This window comes from Hemiscyllium ocellatum, chromosome 2 (assembly GCF_020745735.1).
Source record: "Hemiscyllium ocellatum isolate sHemOce1 chromosome 2, sHemOce1.pat.X.cur, whole genome shotgun sequence".
NCBI classification, from domain to species: domain Eukaryota; kingdom Metazoa; phylum Chordata; class Chondrichthyes; order Orectolobiformes; family Hemiscylliidae; genus Hemiscyllium; species Hemiscyllium ocellatum.
Genome location: NC_083402.1, coordinates 57,283,404 through 57,308,341, shown reverse-complemented (window position 1 = coordinate 57,308,341; position 24,938 = coordinate 57,283,404). Strand labels below are relative to the sequence as shown.

Genomic DNA, 24,938 nt, shown 5'->3' with positions numbered 1-24,938 from the left:
AACCAGCATTGCTGGAGCACAAAAGATACATTGAAAAATGTCATGTTGACGCAGCATTATTTTATATTTGCTTGCATAATGACTTCCTGAATTGATGAGAACTAAGGGCATCCTGGGAATCCATCAATGCAGTTCCCATTGAATCATCTCTTCACATCTATTTCAGTGAGTCAGCATAATTAGTAATCTTTTTCAGAGAAAGATTCTGAGAACTATTGCAGATTTCCAGAATCGTTAAACTATGGTTGGAGTATGGTTACAGATTCCAAGGATGATTTCTGATTTAGAAATGTGCAGGAGGTGGACTTTTAATTTAGCTCACAGCATTGAAAGGGTATTGATACAGACCAGAGAGAAACTAAACAAACATTTATCAGTGGCTGGTGAAATGTTACCCTAATACAGTAGAGCCAAGTATTACAAACAGAGAACTCTCATTCCTTTTCCTGTATTCCTTTTCATCTCTTCATGCATGAAAAGAGTAAGCTTTCCTCAGTCCATGCTTTCTCATATCCTGTGTAAACACTGCCATAATGTGAAGGTTTTAGTTGCTGGTACATGTTTATTTAGAGCGCAGACACTTGGTTTAATGTCCACATTGTGATTCTATCAACAAATGGGAACTGAGGTCAGCACCGTATACGTTTGCCTGATTTTAAAATTTGGAATATGCACAAAGACAAGAGTTTTAAAAAGTTGACCTGGGTAGTTGTATTTATATTAGCTGTATCAAGAATCAATCTGCGGTAGCTTAAACAGGTGTAGGAAAGTATTAGCTTGACTTTGACCCAGTTTTCAATTTTATACCTGAAACCTGAACAATGTTTTGATTTTGGAGGTTTTTCCTATATGTTTAAGCTTCACATTCCTGGCAATCAACAAATGTCTTGGGAGTCTTAATCAACTACAGGCATATGCCAACTATGAGTTTCATTATATTTTTACAAGAATAATATTAACATGATAAGATTTATACTGGATCACAATCAAAAGCATCACCTTATTTTTTAATGTTGGTCTTAAACAAAATATGTGCTACTATAGATTTATACATTGTACATTTTATACAAAAAGTTGTAGCTGCACAGTTTGCAAAAACAAAGCTTTATTTGCCATTGGATTTGATGAATTCTAATCTGTCTTTTTTCTTAGGCATGGTACCAGGTGTGCTGGGGAAATTGCAATGCAAGCCAATAACAAGAAATGTGGTGTAGGAGTGGCTTATAATTCAAAAGTTGGAGGTACAGTATAGCTGAACAAGAGCATTTTCTAATTTGCTGTGAGTTTAAGAGGTACACACCACAATGGCAGAAGATATAGATCTGTTTTTTCTTGTCCTCTTATCTAAAATTAACTCAGAATTTGATAATTCTTTCCTGAACATGAAGCTTATTAAAAGGTCGCTTGGTTTTGGAATGGATTTATTAATTTCTTGTAATCAGTGGCAACATAAAGTTGTCTTTCTTTAGTTTGAAGTAATGAATTATACATCCCTGCTCAAACAACAAATTAATCAATTAACACCATCAGAACCTGGTTTTGGTCATTCCGCTTATTGCTGTTTGTGAGACTTTATAATAAGACAAATTGGAAGTTGTGCTTCCTGACATTTTATTTTATTTAAATGCATAATTCCTTATGACAATGACACAAAAACATATAGTATTACTTGAAGGAAAATACAACCACATTAGCCAAACTAAAATAATGAAACATGAAGTTAATCATACATCATTAATCCAATAATTGTAGCCCACAGTTTATGTCAATGGACAGTGTAAAATTACAAGTATTTCTTTTCGCATTCTAGATATTTTTTTCAAAGATATAAAGAGTTAAATACTTTAATAATTTTGACAGATCCTTTGGAAGTTGCTTTAGACATATTATTTTGACAGTTTTGACTGTTTCCATTGGCGGTTATTTTGATAATTGCTTCTGAAAGGTAAGTGAGCAGTTCTAATGGGTATCACTGTCAATGAGGTGATCCACATTTTACAGACATTCTTCCCACTTTTACCAATTCCAAACGGCACTTTCCCTTTCCCAAACGAGTTCCAAGACCATATTCAAAAGGGTGCCTTACCTTTCTATTTGGGTACCCAGCCTAGACAAGTGAATCCACAAAGTTTAGACCTACCCTGGCTCATCTGGACATTTTATGCTTCAGATAGCCAAGACACCAAACTCATACAGGAGTACAAGCAGTTACTGATTTGTATGGGTAGCTGCCTCCATAAAGAGTGCATGAGAGAAATATGACCTGACTATATTCTAATTCTGTTACAATGGTAGGTGCCATCTTTCGGGAGCAGTAATTCAGATTGACAGGCTCATTCATCATTTTGACGATAATAGTGAGACTCTGTGGACATGTGGAAATTCAAACCAATATATTCTACCTTTTGACATTTCACAACACAATAAACTATAGGCAACTTAAAAAAAAAGCATTTTATATCTTTGTTGGGTTAATATTTACAAATGTCACACACAATTACATACTGTGCTGTGGCAATGCATTAACAAAGTGACATAGATCCCTTGCTCATTGGATCTAAATACACACACATGTTAATTATTGTGGCAATACAAGTTATGAAATATTATGTAGTATATCTTCTCCAATATGTTACTGCTGGTTATAGTAGTGATTTGGTAGGAATATGTGCATAATTAGTAGCAAGACGAATTTTGATTTGAAAGTAATATAGTAAGGGAGATTTGTAACTGCTTTAAAAGATCTTTGGAATCTATTATTGCTTTTAAGATGATTTGAGAATGACTTTTAAGAGTTATTATCAACTATAATGGTAGTAATTTCATTAGATAACAAGAAATATTGAGCTACACAATGTGATGACCCTGGACCTGAATGCAATACCGAAAGACAAAAAGTTTATAAAAACAGTTGCATGATTGGAAGATATAAAAAGGGAGCTGCAGATACAAAGAAGTATTACAAACAGAGGAACTGGACTGTAAAGACACAAAGGCAGACACAAGGAGAAAGCAGATGGAAACAGAAAGAAAAGTGCAAATGTTTGTTGTGAGCAGCAGAAGCAAATAAGGAAGAGGTGAATTTTTCTATTTGGCAGAAAAGTAGAGAGGACTTCTTAGAGACAAAGTACAAATTAATTAAGAAGATATAAAACCTGGAAGTCTGTAATGGTTAACTTGAAGACATTAAAGTGTTAAGTATATTCCCAAAACTACCTGAACAGAGAAGTGGAGAGTTTTAATTGATCAGTTGAAGAAGAACTCTAGAAAGTTAGACCATGAGGATGGATATAAAATGAGAAGGAGTGTGTTCATAGATCTGTTCCTTGATGATAATCATGAAACTTGAAGGTGAAGGGTGTTGTCAAATAGGGCCACTAATCCATTTTACATGAGCAAATAATGGCATATTATGGAACTGTATTGCTACAAATGTTACATTTGTATGGAGAGTAATGCAAATACTTTTGGTTAACTAAGATCTAACTTTGTTATATCAACCATTGAAAGTGAAATTTATGTTTTCTGAAATTACTTATCACTTTAGGTATAATTTGTATTGATTCTAATTAGTGTTAAAGAGAAAGCTACAAAAAGCAGAACCTTGCTTGTAATTTCATCATTTGATGAGGGTCACCCAAAAACTTTGGTTATTTTGGTTTCTCATCTCCCCACAGGGATTGTTGCAGTAGGAAAAATTAAGTCATGTATATGTCAAATGTCACTTTGTACAGCAAGTGGAACAGGAATGCAGAGTTCCTAGCTCAGATACAGGGACATTACTTACTGACACACGAGCTCCTTCCGCAACTTGCACTTATAAAATGCCATAATTGTCGTGAAACATCCCAAAGTGTTGGAATCATAAAACACAATATATGTTTTTGCATTAACATTGCTGAGTAACTTCCAGATTTATAGGTTCTTTGCTAGAAGAAAATTCTCTTTTCAAGTTATTTTGCATTCCCCCAACTATATCCTACTCTAACTTTAAACTTCCCCATTTTATCCACTAGAGACTGAATGAATGGCAGCTAAGTGATCTGCTCCCAGACTTCTGTCATTAAGTTGATGGTGGTGAATCATTTGATAATGTCCAGAGTGACTACCTTAAACGATAATCTTTTCTCCCTGAGAGCAAATGTCAGCTCTCATAAAGGTGAGATCATCACCGTGACACATATAATTTTCTGGACATAAAGGCTGTAATTATCACTCTATAATACAGTGTGCTGAAGCTTCAAACCTCTGTCATGCCAAAAAAACCACTTGAAGCATGAGCGCAAAGTATGTTGAGTGGAATAAAACCCAATGGTATTGGTATGGTTTGATTATTCACCCATTGCTTGAATATTCAGTACTTTAGTTCATGTCCTATTTGCTATTTCTGATTGGTGAATTTTACATAACTTATTGTGTTTCAATTGAATTTCAGACTAATGTCACTCGATCACTAATTTTAAAATCTCTACTTTTCTTTAGGTATTAGAATGCTGGATGGCATCGTTACAGATGCAATTGAGGCCACTTCAATTGGATTCAATCCACAGCATGTGGATATTTATAGTGCAAGCTGGGGTCCAAATGATGATGGAAAGACTGTGGAAGGTCCTGGGAGACTTGCACAAAAAGCATTTGAACATGGCATTCAGAAGGTAAGTATTGCAGATAATTTTATGCCAAAGTAGAAATGCAGAGCTATTCTAATTTTCAAACTTGTTGAACTCCTGAACTCCTTACAGCTGACCAAGAACAAATATAATTTTTAAATATTTGTAGAAAAAACATTTGTGCTGTTGTGATTGTCCAAACAAGAGAAAGAGATTTATATTATCTTAATAATTTAACAGATCATTTTATCAGGCTTTTGGAAATATATGAAAAGTAAATAAATATTTTAAAGATAAAGTAGGACCCCTAATGGATGCAGGAGAGAATATATAGAAAGTGATGGTTTTGTGAAGATTTTAAATAATGTTGTTAATTAAGATCAGAGAAGGGTAAGAGGACACTTTATAATAGTTTTTAAAATATTGAATGAGTTTGATAGCTTAACAAAGAAATGTTAGTTCCTTTAGTTGATATTTTAGTGACAACAAGCCATCAATTTAAAATGCCACAAAAAAAGGGAAATTTCTTTGTGTAGATTGTTTAGCATAAAATATTTTATCAGAAGAAATGGTTGTGTCACAGATTCTGGTATCAGTAGATGATTTTTCAAGTGAATAATGGATTATTATTGAAATGGAGGAAGATGTAAAGCTATAATGAGACTGCATGGCGATCTAATATAGATTGCTGTTCTGACAAACTAACGCAGACAGGAAATATTATACAGAAACATTCAATATCATAAGTTACTTCTGTTCAATTATATTATACGCAACTTGTCAATGATATTCAATTTAAAATTATGTATTTTCAGGGTAGAGGAGGAAAAGGGTCAGTTTTTGTCTGGGCTTCGGGGAATGGCGGTCGTCAAGGTGATAACTGTGACTGTGATGGGTACACAGATAGCATCTATACAGTTTCTATAAGCAGTGCATCACAGCAAGGGCTCTCTCCGTGGTATGCAGAAAAATGTTCTTCCACCCTGGCTACAGCTTACAGCAGTGGAGACTACACAGATCAAAGAATTGTAAGTATCTGCCACAGGAAGCTCACTGTTTATTTATTTTGAAGTGATTAAACTAAATTTGCATATATAGTTTATGATATATTTAATTAAACCTTAATAAAACTTCAACTCAAGCATCGAAGGAAATCTATGAAGACTTTGAACATATTAGCAGGCAGATTCATTGGTATTCTTCCTGGTATGAAGAAATACAAATATCAGGCTGTATTTTTCAAGTGGGTCAGGGTTGGAATTGGGGGCAGTCAGTGCTGTCAGTTAGTATATGCGAATGCAATCCTGAGCCGCAGCCATTCTCTGAGCTGCTGGATCAGATCATGGAGGCCAACTCACCAGTTTGCAGCTTGTCATCAATTTAGACCTAATTAATATAAACAAAAATGTATTAAGGCACTGTTCCCACTTTGACTGGAAATTCCAGTATGTGGTCTGTCCACATGACTCTGGCCAGAGTCATGTGGTTGGCTCAAGTTGAAAAGGGATGGATAGAATAAGTTTCCACAACAAAAGAGATGCCCCATATGGTATAATGATCACAAGGTTGCCCATCGTGTGGAGATAGTGATCAAACAGCTCTTTTAATTTTAAAAAGTAAAGAAAGACTATTCTGGTATCCCCTTTCTCTCTCTCTCTCTCCCCATCTCAGAGCAGCAGCTTCCACCTTGGTTCATACACCTATAATTCTGTTCCTGCTGGAGGGCCACCCATTGGCAAACCTGTTCTCTGGCGTTACATTGACAATTTCTTTAAAAACAGCAGCAGTTTATTTAAAACCACTACATAACTGCACAATCCAGGTGGAGTCCATATCTAGAACTGATTCTTAAGATCATGTTCCTGCACCCAAATAGAAATTCAACCATGTTGAAATTGCATTAAAACTCCATCCATTATGATAACATCATCCAGATGGACAAGCAGGAAGTCTAGCATGGTGTCCTGACTGAGATGAAGGTGATACACCTGGCTTCTGATTGTTGTAATTATAACTTTTTATTTAATGTTATTTGTATCCATTACTATCCTACAATTAACTATTCTGTAAGTGCTTCGCCTTGTTAAGACTGACTGGTGGTCTATCTTCTACCAATAATAATTAACCAGACGTTTAAAGTGAGTACAGAAAGGAAGATGGATTTAGGTCTTGTGTGGTGCAGTGGTAGTGTTCCTACCTCTGGATTAGGAGGCCTGGGTTCAAGTCCCACAAACTCTCTAGGTATTATCTGTCATCAGGTTGATTTAAAAAGAAGAATCTTGAAAGAAAGATTAATGGCAGTGGGCTACTCCAAACACAACTTTCAGTGGTTGGTACCAAAAGCCTTATATGACACTCATGGAGATGGATTTAAAGCAATTCGAACTGGGTGCCATTATACTAAGGCAGGGTTGTGATGGATGACTTTAAAATTTATATAGGACAGGATAAATGAAACACATTGTTTACAAAATCAGAGAGGTTTAGAATGAGAGGTGTAAATTAAATTTAAGAGGTTTAGAATAAATAGGAGAAATTTCCTTCTGAACAGCTCTGAGGCTATGACATATATTTCCAAGGATAGTAATTGAAGTAGAATTACACTACTATTCTAGATTAGATTGAATGGGTGGTTTAGAGAAAAAGGCTGAATGTTATGGGAACAGATGGATATATCTAATGAATTTGTTGAGGTGGAAGTAAACATCTACAGAATCCATTTCAAGTTGTATGATCAATTTATTCATGTGCCTGTAGAGCTTTACTTCTCTAGCTTTTCTAGCACAGGCAGGGGAAAAAATGAATGAAGGGAACACTGGCAAAGCAGTTCAGTTGCCTTTATTCACAAGATCTGTTGAGTTGGTTTTTGTTGATCAGAAATTTTTTTCTCAGCCTTACTTTTCTGAATGGTTTGCAAGAGGCAAAGGGTGACTGACTCACTTGTGAAAGGCTTCTAATTTATCAATTTAAAACATCATAAATTAGAGTAACTTCTGAAGGAAAGATAAGATTTAAACTGGATTTTGATTGCAAGAACAGTAACAATTCTTGTGCTGGTAGAGACCTGATTACTTCTCTGTGTCTTGCTCTGAGCTCCAAGCTGTTCAGTTACCTGAGAAGGAAACACATGGTTGTTTGGCTAGCAAAAGCCATTGTCATCAAAAACTTATCACTAGTCCATAGACCAATCAACTTCATGTTGTGACCAAGCTTCATCCAGAACCCCTCAGCTTTATTCCAACTGCAACCTAATCATCAATGTTTGTTCAAATAGCTTGTTTAAACTATACATTTTTTCAATGACATTTTAATCTTAAATTGTTCTGATTCAAGGAAGATTTTGCATTTGGTGGTTTTCAAATAAATGTGAACAGAAACTAGGACAAAAAGTGCATTTAAAAAATTGAGTACCAACTTTGAATGTCAATTGTGGCCAAAGCTGTGTTCTTTTGTCATGGGATTTCAGTTCCAATCCAACGCAGTCCAAAGGAATGGATCAAGGTATCATGTTTACAGTTGCTGAAATGGATGTAGGTAGTCTCACATCTGGATCATAAAATTATTGTTTCTTTAATACCATGTTGGATCTTTAACTCAAAAAGGACACAAAGTATACTTCCTTAGAAAATAAATTTGCTTTTCTAGAGTATGCCATGTATTTGACTGTGCTGATCTGGAACTAGAGAATTTGGTGCTACCAATGGAGGTTTCATATCAGAAATATTTTTTTCTCTCAATTTGGCTTCTAAGAATTTGATAATACGATTTTTTAAAAAGTTCAAATATACGTATATACTATCAGAAGTGAAGGTGAAGCTAGTTAAGTGTAGATTGCAAGGCTATCATATGTAAATACATTCTGATAACACAATGATTGTGCCGCTTGCACTGAATAAACTTTTTGAGGCAATCCCATACTATCAAGCCAGAGGTCCAAGGCACACTTCTTATTCAAACACCTCATAAGACAGGCTTATAAATTGCCCGTAGTGCTAGGGGTAAATGTAGGGGTATGGGTGGGTTGCGCTTCGGCGGGTCGGTGTGGACTTGTTGGGCCGAAGGGCCTGTTTCCACACTGTAAGTAATCTAATCTAATCTAAAATACTAAACTCTTTAAGGGCTAAAAGTTAATTTTGCTGAGCCCAATGAGGCCATTAGGCTGTTTGAGGTACACACATACAGGAGGTGCACTCATTGCCTATTATAAACAGGTCTCAACTTCTTACTTACTTCAGAAATATTAGTTATACAAATAAATGTATATATAATGTATAAATATGTATATATAAATGTATATAAATAAATATTATAAATGTAATTTAGATGTCTTTTATGTAGAATTAAGAGTTTAGAAGATAGAGTCATGGAGTCAGACAGCATGGAAATAGACCCTTCAGTCCAACTAGTCCACGCTGACCATGTTTCCAAACTTTACCTATTTGTGGACTTAACCAAGTGTCTTTTAAATTTTGTAAGTGTACCTGCATCTATGACTTCATCTGACAATCATTTCACATACGAACCACTCTCTAGATAAAAAAGTTGCCCCTCCTTTATCAATCTTCCTCCTCTCACTTTAAAAATATGCCCCCTAATTTTGAACTCCCTCACCCTAGAGAAAAGACCCTTACAATTCACCTTATCTACGCCCCTCATGATTTTATAAATCTTTATAAAGTCACCCCTCAAGCTGCCATGCTCCAGTGCAAAAATGTCTCATCCCATTTTTTAAATCAAACCCTCCATTGCCATCAGCATCTTGGTAAATCCTTTCTGAAACCTCGCCAATTTAATAATATCCTTCCTATAGCAGGGTGACCAGAACACTGCACAGTGCTCCAGAAGAGGCTTCACAAATGTCCTGCACAATCTTAACATGACATCTCAACTCCTATTCTCAAAGGTCTGAGAAATGAAGGCAAGTGTCTTAAATGCCTTCTTAACTGCCCACTCTACACGTGGCTCAAATTTCAAAGAATTATGTCTCTGAACCACTACGTATCTCTTTTCTATACCATCATCCAGGGTCCTGTCATTAATTGTTTATTTTACCAAAATGCAAAACTTCACATTTATCCAAAATAAACTCTATCTGCCAATTTTCATCCCATTGACCCAATTGATCAAGATCTCTTTGTAATCTCAGAAAACCCTCTTCACTGTTTAATATACCACTGATTTTGCTGTCATCTGCAAACTTACCAACCACGCCTCTTAAATTCTCATCCAAATCGTTTATCTAAACGACAAGCAAAAGTGGACCCAGTACCAATCCCTGTGGAACACTGTGGTCACAGACCTCCAGTCCAAAAATCAACCCTCCTCCACCATTCTCTGTCTTCTACTGACAAGCCAATTTCCAATTGGCAAGCTCACCTTGAACCTCATGTGATCTAACTTTACTAATTAGCCTAACATGTGGAACTTTGTCAAAGGTTTTACTAAGGTCCATTCTCTGCGCCCATTAATCTTTTTGGTTACATCCTGAAAAAAAAACTCAATCAAGTTTGTGAGACACAATTTCCCTTGCACAAAGTCTTGCTGACTATCCTTAATCAGTTCTTCCCTCTTCAGATGTATATAAACCCTATCTTTCAGAGTCACTTAAAGCAATTTATCCACCACCAATGTCAGACTATAGTTTCCAAGCTTCTCCTTGCAGTCTTTCTTAAAGAAAGGCACAAGATTTTCATGCACAATACAAATAAGTTTAACCAAAATATGTTGGTCTCTTTTCTTAAACAAAAATCAATAAACATTATTGAAGAGCAGACATTTAATATGCGTGAATGTTTAATTGCAGATCACCTCATAAGAAATGGTTTCCTGCGGCTGACCATGCTGAAGCTCAAATCTCAATCCCTGATAAACAATGTTAATCACTACAACCTGTCAAGATATAAATGATAATATTTTGAGAGCAATAGTGTTTTACAATTTTCAGTTCATTGAGGTTTGATAAATTTGTGAATATTCTCCAGCTTGTGCATATTGTGCAATTTATTCAAAATGTAGCAAAGATTAGCAGCAGTATAACTTTATTTCTTTTCATTTTCCAGACAAGTGCCGATCTTCACAACGACTGCACAGAGACTCACACTGGCACATCAGCATCAGCCCCATTGGCTGCAGGCATTATTGCTCTTGCTCTTGAAGAAAAGTACGTTAAACTAGAATAATTCCTTTGAAATGGATGGTTAGTGGACAGTGAAACTAGTTAATCCACAGCTAACGAATTTACACTGCATTATTGTCCTTATGAAAGGTAGTTCCCACAAAGTATGTGATGTGGCACATATTTGATACATTGAACAGGTACATAAGAATGAATTCAATGCTTTGTAAGTATGTATTTGAGACATTGATTGAAATTGGCAAGGTCTATCTCGATATTGCGAGCAATACGCTATATCTTTTATACAACTGCTGAGTGGGATTATTGCTTGTTAGCTGCCTTATTAATACAACAACTTGCCTCATTAATATTCAACATCCCATCATACCAAATGCTCCAAACAAGCCAAACATCAAGAATTCTCAACATGAAAATCAGAGTGGGTACCTGGCATTCAGTTCACTGCTTGCTGTGAAGGACCTCTATGTTGGACTTTGGGCACCAATATTTCAGGGCACAGTCTATGGGCACTAGCAGCACACACCTCATGTGCATGGACATTGGCAGCTGACATTTGCCATTTTCCAAGAACTCTCATGGCACATATCCAATCCACCTCCAGGATGCTTCTGCATTTCAATTCTGCACCTGGGGCTATACCAGCCACCATCACTGTAATAGTGCAGCAAGAACACTGGAGGCTCAGGGACATGTAGCCAGCTCATTGACTGGTCCAAGCTGTATCTTTGTGCTCTTCATTTGCTGTCATAGTACACAGTCACTCTGGGTCTATCTAGATTGTCACAACATCCCTGCCTTACATTGCTTTGCCTTAATCCCCCAGCCTGTAAAACTATGCTCGCCTTATTTCTATCTTGATTGTTCTTGAATGCAGTCTTAAAGCCAAGAAGCTTAGTTGTGATTGCCAGCTGTCCACTGTCAAGTCAAGGGAGTTAGCCTTCGCTAAGTAAGTCCTGGCACAACAGTCTGTTAAACCATAGAGTCAAGTGCAGAGTTTGACACCACTCTATAGGTTTGGACACCAACAGTCAACAAGTAGGGGCAGTCAGAGTCAAACTTCTATTCAGATAAGGATGAGGAACTGAATGCCGGGCAGCCCACCACCTGTTTTGATTTTTCTGCCCTGTTGTGTCTGTTTTCTGGCTGGAATGAGAGAGGGGCAGGTGTTAAGAGAGACGAAAGTGAGTGGCAAAGCTGTCATTTTTGGTTCGGGCAGGGACATATCCCCAGTGAGTGAGGGCATGCAGGGATAGTAGTGATGTGAGATGTAGAGTGGGTGACAGTGCGGCAGAGAGAAGATGTTGCCATAGTGAGTGTCGAACAGCATGAGCCTCATTGGTTATAGTAGCAGAGTTACAGTGAGTATGAGGTATCAGAGTGTAGATAGTGGGACTTACATTGGTGAAGTGGAGATCATCATTTACCTTCAGGTGGCATTGCAATGTATTCCTTCAAAAGCTCTTCTTTAGGAAGGGCTTTTTCCCAAAACATGGATTTTCCTGCTCCTCAGATGCTGCCTGACCTGCTGTGCTTTTCCAGCACCACTCTAATTTTGACTCTAATCTCCAGCATCTGTAATACCCACTTTTTTCTGCCTAGCGTATTCCTTCAGACAGCTGAAACTGCAGACATGGATGGCAACCTTAGAAATGGCTGGCATGGTCTGGTGGTGATTTGTCTCCACCCCATGAAGCAGCAGCTTCAGATCTCTGCCCACAAAGCAGAGTGCCAATTTTTCTTTGCCTGCTATGTCTAGGGCAAATACCAGAAATTGCACAGCACTAGTTTAATGATGCTAGTCTGGGTGCACAATCATCTTTGAAAGATGGCACTTGAGCCAGAGATGGTAATCAGTCTGAGAATATTTTGCCAATGATGAGTTGTTCCCAAAATGGTGTGTGATACAATGGGGCATGAGAGATGTCATGGGGATAGAGTAAATAATTAATAAGGCAAATAAAATCAAAAACAGTGTGATTTTGGGATGTCCAAAACAAACACAGAAAATGATGGAGGAGCTCAGCAAGTCATGTCTTCTCTTATATCCATCTGCAAGAAAAGCCTGGGTCTTACTTTTCCCCTTAATTCGGTCAACAGCTCCACCCTCAGTACTATACGAGTGTGTAAGTTCATAAAACAAGAGCAGAAGTAGGCCATTCAGCCCATCGAATTCACTCCTCTGTTCAACAAGATCCTGGCTGATCTGATAATTCTCAATCCCTATTTTGCTGCCATTTTTCCATACCCTTTGATTCTCTTACTGATTAAAAAGTGAAACAGACAGATTTTCAATATACTTAATGACCCAAACTCTACATCCCTCTGCAGTAAAGAATTCCATAGATTCACTACCCTCTGAAAAGAAATTCTGCATCATCTCCATCTTTTTCTAAGATTCTGCCCTCTGGACCTTGAATCGCCTACAATGAGCAACAAATGTTTGACCTTGCTAAGTTCCCTAAGAATCTTGTGTGTTTCAATAAGGTTACCTCACATCCGTCTATATTCCAACAAGTATAGGCCAAATTTACCCAACCTCCCTTCACAAGCCAATCCCTCCTAGTGAACCTTCTCTGGACTTCCTCCAATGTCAATATATTTTTCCTTAGATTAGGGGCCCAAATCTGTTCACAGTATTCTAGCTGTGGTCTGACTAGTATAGTCTTGTAGAATTTCAGAAACATTTCTGAACTTTTAGACACTACTCCCTTTGCCACATTGTATGTTTTTTCTTTCAATTTTATGCTATTCTTAACTTTCCTGTTTAACCATGGTTAGTTTATTTTCTCCCTAAAATCCTTCCTCCTCAGTGAAATATATCTTGGCTGTAAGCCATGGACTTCTTCTCCTAAAAGCCTGTTATCATTCCTCAACTGTCTTTACTGCTAAACTCCTTTTCCAGTCCACTCCAGCCAGCTCTACCCTCATTCCTTTATAAATGTGTTTATTTAAGTTGAGCACAGTTGTTTCTGAGTCCAGTTCCTCCATCTCAAACTGAATGCTAAATTATACCATTGTCACTGTTTCCAAAGGGGATTTTTTACTCTAATGTCATGCATTAAACCTGCTTTTTTTTTTAACACATCACCAGATCCAAAATAGCCTGATCCTTGGTTGAATCCACATCATATTATTATGGGAAACTGACCTGGATACCCTCTATGAAGTCTTCCCTCTGGTTTCCCCTGCCACCCTGACTATCCTAATCCACATGAAAATTAATCTCTTCCATGATTAACGTACTGCATTTGTTATATGACCTCATTATCTCCTGATTTAATCTCTGCCCCCATATAGCTACTGTTGTGGGGAGAGGGGGGTGGGGGGGGGGAGGTGGGGGTGATGGTGTAACCTATAGACTACCTCTAACAAGATCTTCTTTGCCTTTTTATTTTTGACTCCACTCATATGGATTCCACACCTTCTATTTCAGAATACTTCTTGCTGTACTAGCAACGCTACCCCACCACCCTTTCCTTCCTGATTGTCCTTTGCAAAAGTTACATTCCGTTAAATATTTAGTTCCCAACATTGATCTCCTTGTCACAGTACCCCCATAATAGTTATAAGATCTGACACATTAACCTAATTCATCTGTTTTGTCTGAATCCTACGTGTGGTCAGGGAAACTGCCATTAGTTTTGCCATTTTTTCTTTTTTTTTCTCTTTTGACCCTATTTTCTGCTGTTTTTCTATGTTGGTATACTTTGTCCCTTCGTGTCCCATTCTGGGCATTATTATCCAAACAGCTATCCTGTAATTCTACCAAAAACTGTCTTGCTTTTTTTTACACCTCCCCCCCCCCCCCACCCTTAGTTTAAAACCCTCGCTACAGCACTGGTTATTTGATATTCAGCTCTTTCATTTTGTTTGTGAATAGAAAATTCTTCTGACATTACAATAATTGTAAGGAATTTAATCCTCAAATATATATATATGACAATTCCTGCAAACAATTTTATGCAGTACAAGGTTGCAAATAGGAACAAAGGACAATCAGCAAATTGTGACTCACTAAGAATTATTGTCCTTTTAAATTTTCAAGCAGATAGGTTGTCACACAGCCAACATAAATAAAAATGTTCATCTTATGTAGAGTATGGAAAATCTTCAAAATGGAATCAGAAAAACATGGAGAAACTCATATGAGCTGAGACACTGGAATCCTGATTAAAGGTCTTTTGTTAAACAGATGTTGGAGATGTAATGCAAGTAGTTGTCACCAAATGGTTCATCCTAAGGCTGACAGCTGTGAGGACCTAGGAAATAGTCACCAGAAATAGTTATATAACTTTCAAAGGGCAAACTGCATCAAGATGAGCCTGAGGAATTAAGGAACTTTTCAAGCAGTTAAATTGAATGAATATAAATCATCAGCCTCTCTTCTTAATTGGTGCATTTGTTATTTTAAAAGACCTGAGTTGCAGCTCATTGAAAAACAAAGATACACATTGATGGCATACTATTCCTGGTGACATTTTAGGCAGCAGATGAGGGAAATGGTTCTGAAAGGCTCTAGTACTTGGAAAAATTAAATTATTGCACAGACCACCTGGTACATTTCATACTAATCATCTGAGCCATCTTATAGGTTTGCTGACTAAGCAGATTAATATTGCCTAGTTTATCGCATAAGGTATGAAAACATAATTCATATGAGTTTAGGCGCAAATAATATTCCCTCTGATTCATTCACAGAGAGTCCAGTGTTCCTGAGGATTCAGGGAGCAGTCACTGTAACATTAATAGTTATCATCCATACATGAATCAATCACTAACGCAGCTACAGATGATGCTCATTTGTCATTTGTTTTTAAGAAAAAGCACACAATGAGTTACAAAAAAATGTATTGTCTGAAGAAAGTTGTGACTATCCTAATGATTTATCCTGGATGCAAGGAGTGGTTTGGTAAGGGGTCACATTTGTCAAGAATGGAGGTTGGGAAATTCGGCTGCAATGATTCAGCTTTCTTCCTACATGTAGTTCCTTCAAGTATAGCTTTCTTACTGCAATTGTTGAATCATACTATTGATCTAAGTGAGCTTACTTTCAATCAGTGCATGTAAAATTATTTGAATCATGTTAAACAATAGGTAGGCACCATAATCATCCCAGGACAAGATGAACACTTGTCTCCACTAGAATTGATTGTAGAGCATCCACAGCTATACTGGTCATGAGCATATTCTCAAGAATGTTCACATTGTTATTTTAGGCTGTCATATTCAATGGAAGCCTGTAGAGGCAGGCATTCACAAATTCCTAACCATGCATACTTTGACAGAGTCACTGGTGGGTTCATACCCACGCTTATTTGGGGAGAGGTGAAAGGTAGCTTCTCAATGATGACTGCAAGCTAAACTCAGCCTCCAATGTGTTTTAATAAACATAGAGAATACTGGAGAAACTTGGCAGATCTGGCAAAGAAAGATAGTTAATGCGTTGAGTCTGGTATGACTTCTTCAGAAAGGAATTGTGTCACCATCCTTCTCTGATCGGGCCTGTGTGTGCCTCCAGGCTGACACAGTGTAGCTGATTTGTAACTGCCCACTGAAATAGCTGAGCAAGTCACTCAGATTCAGCAAACTATTACAGGAAATCTGAAAAAGAAGAAAACAAGACACATCACTCAGCATTGATTTAGGTACTGGAAATGATGAAGACAGAAACTCTATATTTAACACTGAGTGTACTACAATTGGGTGACCAGTCTCAGTATAGGACATGAACTGCAGGAGTTCCTGAGGCCTATCTAACCTTTTTCAGTTGCTTCATCAATGGCCTTCCTCCATCAAAAGATCAGAGGTGGAGATGTTTAATATCGCACAAGGTTCAGAAATTCAAGACTTCACAAATTTTGCAGCATGCTGCAGGACCTAGACAGTATTCACACTTGGGCTGATAAGGGGCAAATAGCATCATTTGTAGGGAGATGGTGATGTTGTGGCAATGTCATGGACTAGTAATCTGCATGCCCAAGTTAAATTTCTGGGGAAATGGATTCAAGTCCAACACAATAGCTGGTGGATTCAATTTTTGTTAATTAATTCTGGAGTTGAAAGCTAGTCTCATCAGTGGTGATTGTAAAAATATTTTAAAAATATTCTATGTATCTCTCTGGTTCACTAAAATATTTCAGGAAAGGAAATCTGTCATCCTTACCTGGGCTGGTCTGGATATGACTCCAGACCCACAGCAATACAGTAGACTCTCAGTTGTTCAGTCCAATGGCCTAGCATGTTACTCGAGGTCAATTAGGGAAAGGTAAAAATGCCAGACTTGTTTGAGAAACCTGCATTCAATGAAAGAATGAAGTAAAAACATTCATGCCACAGAAGTGCTAGGCATTGACTGGCTGCATCAAGTGAGACTGTTACTATCCCCCCTAGAGTTTGAATGGTGCTATCAGTATTAAATATGCCATCATCCATACCATATACTAGCTGCTCATTTTATCTGGACATTAAGTGTTAGTGTATAATACTTAGCTTTAAAGTTGCAATAAAGTGAAATGAAATTTCCATTATGTTAGCTGTGGTACATTACATTTAATTTTACTATGAACTGTGTGAAAGCAGTCTTAGCCTGCTTTTGTTTTCATATAGTTAGCTACCTCAAAATCATAATTACAGGTTAAGATCAAAATGTTACTGATTTGTGTAATGTTTGTCGCAATATTTGCATATTCGTATAAACAAGACACAAGGTAAAGTTTTGTACTTATGTGGTTAAACTGTAGACTGAGTTGAATTGCAACTTGATTGTTCATTTAAGCATAGTTAAGATATTCTTATTTTAAAGTTTTGAAAAATTATATATGTTGAATTATAGTTACAAAACTCTTTTTTGTCTATGTATAAAAATAGAATTTGACGTATTGTTTACTGTTCTGTAGTCGATGTCTTAATCTACGAGGATACTAAGCTTACAGCACTTGATAAATCGAAACAAAACTTCAAAAGAGTAGCATGTAATTTTATAGATATAATTGGGTCGACATAGCAGTTATATTGTGCATTATAGAGTCTGTATCAGCAGCAAATTCCATCAATAATGATGCAGAAAGGTGCTGAGCAGAGGTTGGCTTAATAGAAGCATGGTAAAATGGACAACTTTAAGTTAAGTTACAATAATGCTTTTTTACAATGGTACTAAAAATTAATTAATGCCTGACTTAGCAAGTTATGTTATTGCTTTTTCAAAAGCCCAAATCTTACATGGAGGGAATTGCAACATTTAATTGTCTGGACTTCTGAATATGATCCACTGGCCAACAACCTAGGCTGGAAAAAGAATGGAGCCGGCCTAATGGTGAACAGTCGATTTGGGTTTGGCTTGCTCAATGCCAAGGCGCTGGTTGATATGGCAGATCCTAAAACCTGGAAGGGAGTGCCAGAGAAGAAACAATGCATTGTCAAAGATAATAGTTTTGAATCCAGGTTAGTAATTATATTGTTTTATTGCATTCCTAACATTTCAGTGTTATAAAACTTAATATATTTTCAGTTACCATACTTTATTCTTAACTTCAAAGTTTAATAATCCTGATTTTGAAGAGTTCAGATAACCATCAATAAAACTCGAATGTTAGAGGAAAATATAAAGAAGTAGCTTCACATGCTGCTCCAGACTATCTATTCTACTATATTGGTACTGTACATTGTGGCCCTATAGATTTAAATTACAATTCAGAGAGCAAAGTATGGAAATAAAGTAAATAATCAACTAGGCATGTTTATATTTTAGCAATCATCATTTTTGTTCCAGCTATGATTATAACCCAGACAAAGTGTTTATCTTTCATTGATATTTGTTAATAGCTACTGAGAGAAAGAGAAAATAAATCAGGGTTATGATCAGTTATCTAACATTAAAAATGATCTGTAATAGTATTCTACATAACAGCTTGAAACATTATCCATCCATCTGTTAAATCTCCATTTCACTCCAAACAAGTCTAATTAGATTGAAAATCCCTCCTTGTCGAAGGTTTGGATTGTCAAGTAAATTAATTTGTACTGTTTGAAACTGGTATGAAGTGAATTTAGGTCCGCAGTACAAAAAAGTGCTTGCAATTCAACAACAATCAGTAATCAATTTAATAACATCAATGAGAAAGTCCGTAATGTTGGCTGATATGGGAATGGAAAATTAAGTAGTGAGAATAGGTTTTAGCTGTTTTATTGATTAAAGGTTAAGTGATTTAACTGTATTGCATTGCTATAATGTTTGCACTCATCGATAGAGATTCTAAGAATATTAGAGTTAGCAGCAGGGTGTGCAATTCTCGTCAAGATTACTCCTGTAATGAAACTATGGGGGTTGCACTTCTACAATAAGTCACCTTTCTCGCACTATCCTATTATTTCATGGTGCCCAAGCATCTGTCAATCACAGCCTTGAATTGATGCACAGTACGCAGTCAGTGGTAGAGAATTCCAATGATTCACAATCCTCTGAGTAAAGAAATTTCCCAACATCTCAGTACTGAATAGCTGATTTTTTTTATTCTGAGTCTTTGACTCTTGGTTCAATGCTCTAAAGTGAAGGAAAACAGCTTCACAGCATTTACTTTCTCTGGCTGTCTTAAAATTTTCTCTGTTTCTAGATTCCTAAAAATAATAATTAACTCTACTCAATCTCTCATGACAAGATGACACCACAATGGAGTTTGATTAACTATCAGTGAAGGGGAATGGCATCATTGAATAAAGCTTAACAGATGGCTGATCCAATACTAACTATTTTATCCTCTTAGAAAAAGTGAAAGTTGTGATCACTGTTTCCTCACATTCCCATTTCACAGTAAAATTCTCAGAGATGAACAGGAACCCAGTTACTTTCATTATGATTGACTGCTGCTTTTTAAATATGTTCATGGGATGTACATATTGCTAACAAGGACGCCATTTGATACCTGCCCTTAATTCTGTTAATTATTAATTAATTATATGGAGGATTCTGCCTGTAAATGTGGTAACCAACTTTTCATTTTAATGAAGCTGCTTAGGAAAGTGCTAATAACAAAAACAATAACAATGTATTTTACAGGAACAATCTCAAACAAACTTTGACACTAAGTAGATGTTAGAGGAAAATACTGCAGAAGCTATAAATCTGAAATAAAACCAGAAACTGCTGGAAATATTCAACGGATCAGGCAGCAGCTGTGGAGAAGAAACAAAGTTAACGGTTCAGATTATATCCTGGCGCTACAGGTTCTAAGCAAAAACAAGTGTGGGAAAAGGAGAATAGAGCAAAGCATGAAAGAGAATGTATGTGATAGGAAGACAGGAAAGATTAAAGGCCAGATTTGTTATGGAGTTGGGGATATGTCATGGGCCATTAAAAATCATGGATGGTACTATTCCAGGGCACCTGTAATTTCCGCTGGTATGTGTAAAGGATGTAGGTTCTGTGCTCCTGATGTGGTCAATTTCATTGTGGAAGGCAGAAATCTTCCTGCCCTCAACAATTTTTATGAAATTGAGTCAGATTCTTAAAAGTTCTTGGTTCACAGCCCTCAAATGTGTTGTTGATTGCAGGAACCATTTGAAAAGTAACTTAAACAGATGTTACACATGTATTCCACTCCACGTCCGTACCACACCCAATGACCCCTCATACTCCTGGAGTGAAAACTCAAGGGCAATGTTTCCAAGGGTTAGTGAAACAAGCTGGGAAATCTTCATCCACCCATATCGCTGGTGAAAACCTGACCCAAGATAATGAAAAGATTGAAGGTTGCAGGCAAAAGATTAATGGTAATGGAATGACTAAAGAAACAAAAGTTGGGTTTAGGTCTTGAAGAGAGGAGTTGGGAAAAGAAATGGCAGAACCATTATCTATAGCAACTGTCCAAAAAAAAAGTGACAGCAGAGGGTATGATCAGGAATCATCAAAATACTGCAGAGTATGGAGGGCTGTAAATAGTCTAATTGAGAATTGAGGTGCTGTTCCTAGGGCTCACATTGAGTTTCATTGGAACAATATCACAGACAAAGAGGTCAGAGTGGAACTGGAGAGGAAAATTAAAATGGAAGGTGACTGGAAATTGGGGGCCAAGATAGTGCACTGAACTGAGGTATTCCACAAAACAAAACTGATTCAGAGGAGAAGGCATGAAAGCAGAAGGATGGGAAAATGGGATGGACACATTTAAGGACAGTAATGGAAAAGGAAAACATATCTGAACTACAAGTAGCATTTCCAGAAGAAATGTGACGGAGGTGAAGTAACTAAAATAATACAATGGGGTCTTTACCGGAAACAAGTCGGATATAAGTATAGTCAATTTAACTGGGAGAGCCAGTGGGTTTATTGTGAATATGGTTTTTAACGTCTACTTCCAGAAATAGAAATAGAGATATCAATTAATGGGAAGGAAGAGTTGGAGATGGTCAAAGGAATGGTTGAAAGTCAAAACAAAGTTGACTAAATTTTCCACTTTTGTGGGTAAGAACAACAAACAACCACCTGGTGAAGGAGCAGCGCTCCGAAAGCTAGTGCTTCCAATTAAACCTGTTGGACTATAACCTGCTGTTGTGTGATTTTTAACTTTGTACACCTCAGTCCAGCACCAGCACCTTCAAACTGGAACAAAATGATACTGAGACAGTCATCAATATATTGGATAAAGCGGGGAAAGGAATAGGGCAAAGGAAGTTTCATATAAAAATGCAGCTGTAGTTTGGAGAGATACAGGTTCTTATCAGAATACCTGATATTTGAAGGAAACAAGCTTGAAGTCAAAGCGCATTGGAAACTTTCTCCAAAGTTTCACCCTTTTAATTTCACTTCAGCACATCCCTCTGACTTTTCCTTCCAGTTTGAATACTAAATGTCTTTTGGACATTCTTCTTAACTCTGCCACTTCCACGAACTCCAGAGTGATAGTCCCGCCAAGGGTATCTTCCTTTCACTTTTCAGTATTCAGAAGGGACTTTTTCTGCTCTGATACCTTGGTCCACAGCTCAGTCAATTGCATTGCCCCCTCTGCTTTCCACTGGATCTTCTCAAACTAGTTTAACTGATACAATGCCTGTCCTTTTAACTTCTCCCTTCATAACATTAAGGACCTTAACCACTCTTTCCAGGAGAAATAGTGATTTACTTGGACTTTATTTAATGAAGTACATTGTATTCACTTGTAATGTAGTTCTCTCTTCTAAACCTGGGAGATGGAACATGGATTGTGTAATCATCTTGCTGAACACCTCCAGTCAGTGTGACCCTGAAATTCCAGTTGCCTGCCATTTTAATCCTCCACCCCATTTCCTCGACCTGTCTCTGTCATTGACCTTTGATGCTGTTCCAATGATGTTCAGTATAAGTTGGAGAAACAGACTATTGACTTTTGATTACACATTTTACAACTTTCTGAACTCAACTTTGAGCTCAACAATTTCAGATCTAAACCATACTCCTGGATGGCAGCTGTTTCTGATAATTTTGCGCTAAACATTTTCATCTCCTCTTGACCCATGTTATTTTTCTATTTGTGCCAAACCATCTCTTCTTGTCTTATCAGTATCATCTGTTTTGGCATTCGATCTCTTATGCGCCTTCTATTCTATCAGAGATCAGAGAGTTTAACATTTAGATTTTTTGGAATTTGACTTAATACTTGGCTTCAGATGAAACACAGAAATTAAGAAGTTGAAAGCCAAAGCTAAGCATTATTAGTACCAAATGTGGATTACTTTGTATACCATGCACAAGTGAGTACAAAAATGTAAGGAGATAAGACAGATGATTACGTGGCTGGAAAGTTGGTGCAGGAGGGAATGTATTAAATTCCTTATGCGGAAATGCCAGAGTCAGACTGGGGTGGATAAGGTCAAAAATCAAACAACACCAGGTTATTGTCCAACAGGTTTGTTTGAAATTGTAAGTCTTTGAAGCTCAGCTCTTTCCTCAGACATGGTATGGTAAAGAGGTACAAGACACAATACTTAGGAGCAAAAATTTAACAACTTTAAAACTAGCTGTCCTTGTTGAATCGTTTAGGAGGCAGACTACTGATTAAATTGCAAAATCCAGATTCCATAGTCTTTGCTCATAGATAATTAAAGAGTTAATCAAGGTACAATAGGGGACATCTGAGGTTATACAATACACTTTGGGTGTGAGGTCCTGTTTCAAATCTGTCACCAAAAGCTTGCAATTTCAAATAGACCTGTTAGACTATAACCTGGTGATGTTTGACTTTTGACTGAATTCCTGGGGCATGGATTTGGCCGTCAGTGAGACAGCACCTGTACATGCTGAAAAAATACTGTCTGAACAGAAATGAGACTACTCTAATTAAGTGCCATTTTGCTGGTGCTGCTGTGAGGGAAAAGGAGTAAATCAAAAGGAGTGAGGGAACAGGAGAGAATACTAAAGAGAAATGTCAGGGTTCACCAAACTCTGGGAGAGACTGATACCACTAAAAGAGAGAACACTACATGAATAGGTAGATGAGCAGAAAGGGGAAAAAATGTTTTAAATGAGGGATACACTGCATGGTTGCAAATGTGTGGAGTAGAGTAAGTAAATTTAGTGAGTTACAGGCACAGATTCCCATGTGGTATTATGCCATGGTGATTGAATAGATCTGGCTAAAGAAAGTGTGGGATTGAGCACAAAATATTCCTGGTTACTGGATGTTCAAGAAAGTTAGAAAAGGAGGAGATTGCAGTATTGAGTAAGGAGTGTGTTGCAGTCCTGCAGAAAGAGGGTGTCTCAGAGGATTCAAGGCCAGAATTGTTTTTGTTAACAGCTGAAGTACAAGAAGGATGCAATTATGTTGCTCGGAGTAGTCCACTGATCACCAACCAATTGGAAGGAAAGAGGAAAGAATCTGCAAAGAAATAGTGAAACCTGCAAGCATTATTGATTAGGTACGGGGCGGGGGGAACTGGGGCGGGTGTGGGGGTATAGGTTACCTACCTAAATGTAGTCTAGGATAGTTCATTTAAAGGAAAGAGAGGGGCAAGGATCTTTGGATTGTGTACAGGAGAAATGTTCATGCAACAATTTGATGGAAAAAGAACAGTTGCTAATCCAGAGTAAGAAGAATGAACTGGGACAGCTAACTTCAAGGGACAAGATAGGAGCTGGGTTGAATCGACTGAAACCACTGATTGGTGGGAAAAGCTGTAGCTGAATAATGAGCTACTTCCAAAGAAAAAAATCTTTCAGACAGAGTCAAAGTATAGTCCCTCGAAAAGGAAAAGTAGAGCAAACAAATTCAGAACTCATTGGATGAAAGAGGAAACAACAAATAAGACAAAGAAGGAAATGTCTGCTCTGAGATTGTCGGGTAGAAAATATAATCGAGAGTCAAAGAGTGATCATGAATAAGGATGGCATCTAAGACAAAAGGGAATGTCAAAGTCTTCAATAAGAACTTAAAAAATAACAGTGATAAAAGGAGAAATAGTGAATTTGACACCAAAAATGAGATTTATGCATGGAAGCAGAGGGTATGACTCATGTGTCAGATAAATATTTGCATCTATCTTTAACAGGAAAGTACATTTTTTCTTAATTCATACATGAGATGCGGGTGTTACTGGCTGGGTCAGCTTTTATTGTCTATTCCTGGAGAAGGTGATGGTGAGCTGCCTACCTGATCTGCTGCAGTTCACCTGGTATAGGTAGAGCCACTATGATGTTTGGGAGGGATTTCCAGGATTTTGACTCAGGGAACTATGGGGGTTTGGAGGGCAGCTTGCAGGTGGTGCTGTTTCCACATAGCTGCTGTCCTTGTCCTTCAAGATGGTAGTCTTGGATTTTAAAGCTGGTGTCTAAAGAAGCTTGGTAAATTTCAGCACTGCGTTTTATAAGTCATGCACACTATTGCTACTGTGCTTCAGGGTGGAGGGGCTAAATGTTTGTGGATGTAGTGCCAATCCAGCGGATTGCTTTTTGCCTGGATGGTGTCAAGTTTGAGTAGTTTTGGAGATATACCTATCCAGACAAGTGGGAAGTATTCCATCACACTCCTTATACATGGTGGACAGCTTTAGGGAGTCAGGAAATGTGTTACTCTCTGTGGTGTTCCTAGCCTCCGACCTGCTCATGTAGCTGCAGCACTAATATGCTGAGTCCAGATCAGTTTCTAGACTGTGACAACCCCAGGATATTGACAGTACAGGATTGCAAATGGCATTGAATGTCAAGGGTGAATAGACTGCTAGGACAG

The 24,938-nt window shown here is 37.4% G+C and overlaps 1 protein-coding gene across 1 annotated transcript in view; it reads left to right on the top strand.

Annotated features, from left to right (window-relative positions):
• Positions 1–24,938, top strand: part of pcsk1 (proprotein convertase subtilisin/kexin type 1) — a 74,696-nt gene that overhangs the window by 31,555 nt on the left and 18,203 nt on the right. The window contains exons 6-10 of the mRNA XM_060841398.1: positions 1,153–1,241; positions 4,483–4,655; positions 5,426–5,638; positions 10,670–10,770; positions 17,953–18,186. Of these exons, the coding sequence (XP_060697381.1) occupies positions 1,153–1,241; positions 4,483–4,655; positions 5,426–5,638; positions 10,670–10,770; positions 17,953–18,186 (810 nt within the window). The remainder of the gene's footprint in view (positions 1–1,152; positions 1,242–4,482; positions 4,656–5,425; positions 5,639–10,669; positions 10,771–17,952; positions 18,187–24,938) is intronic.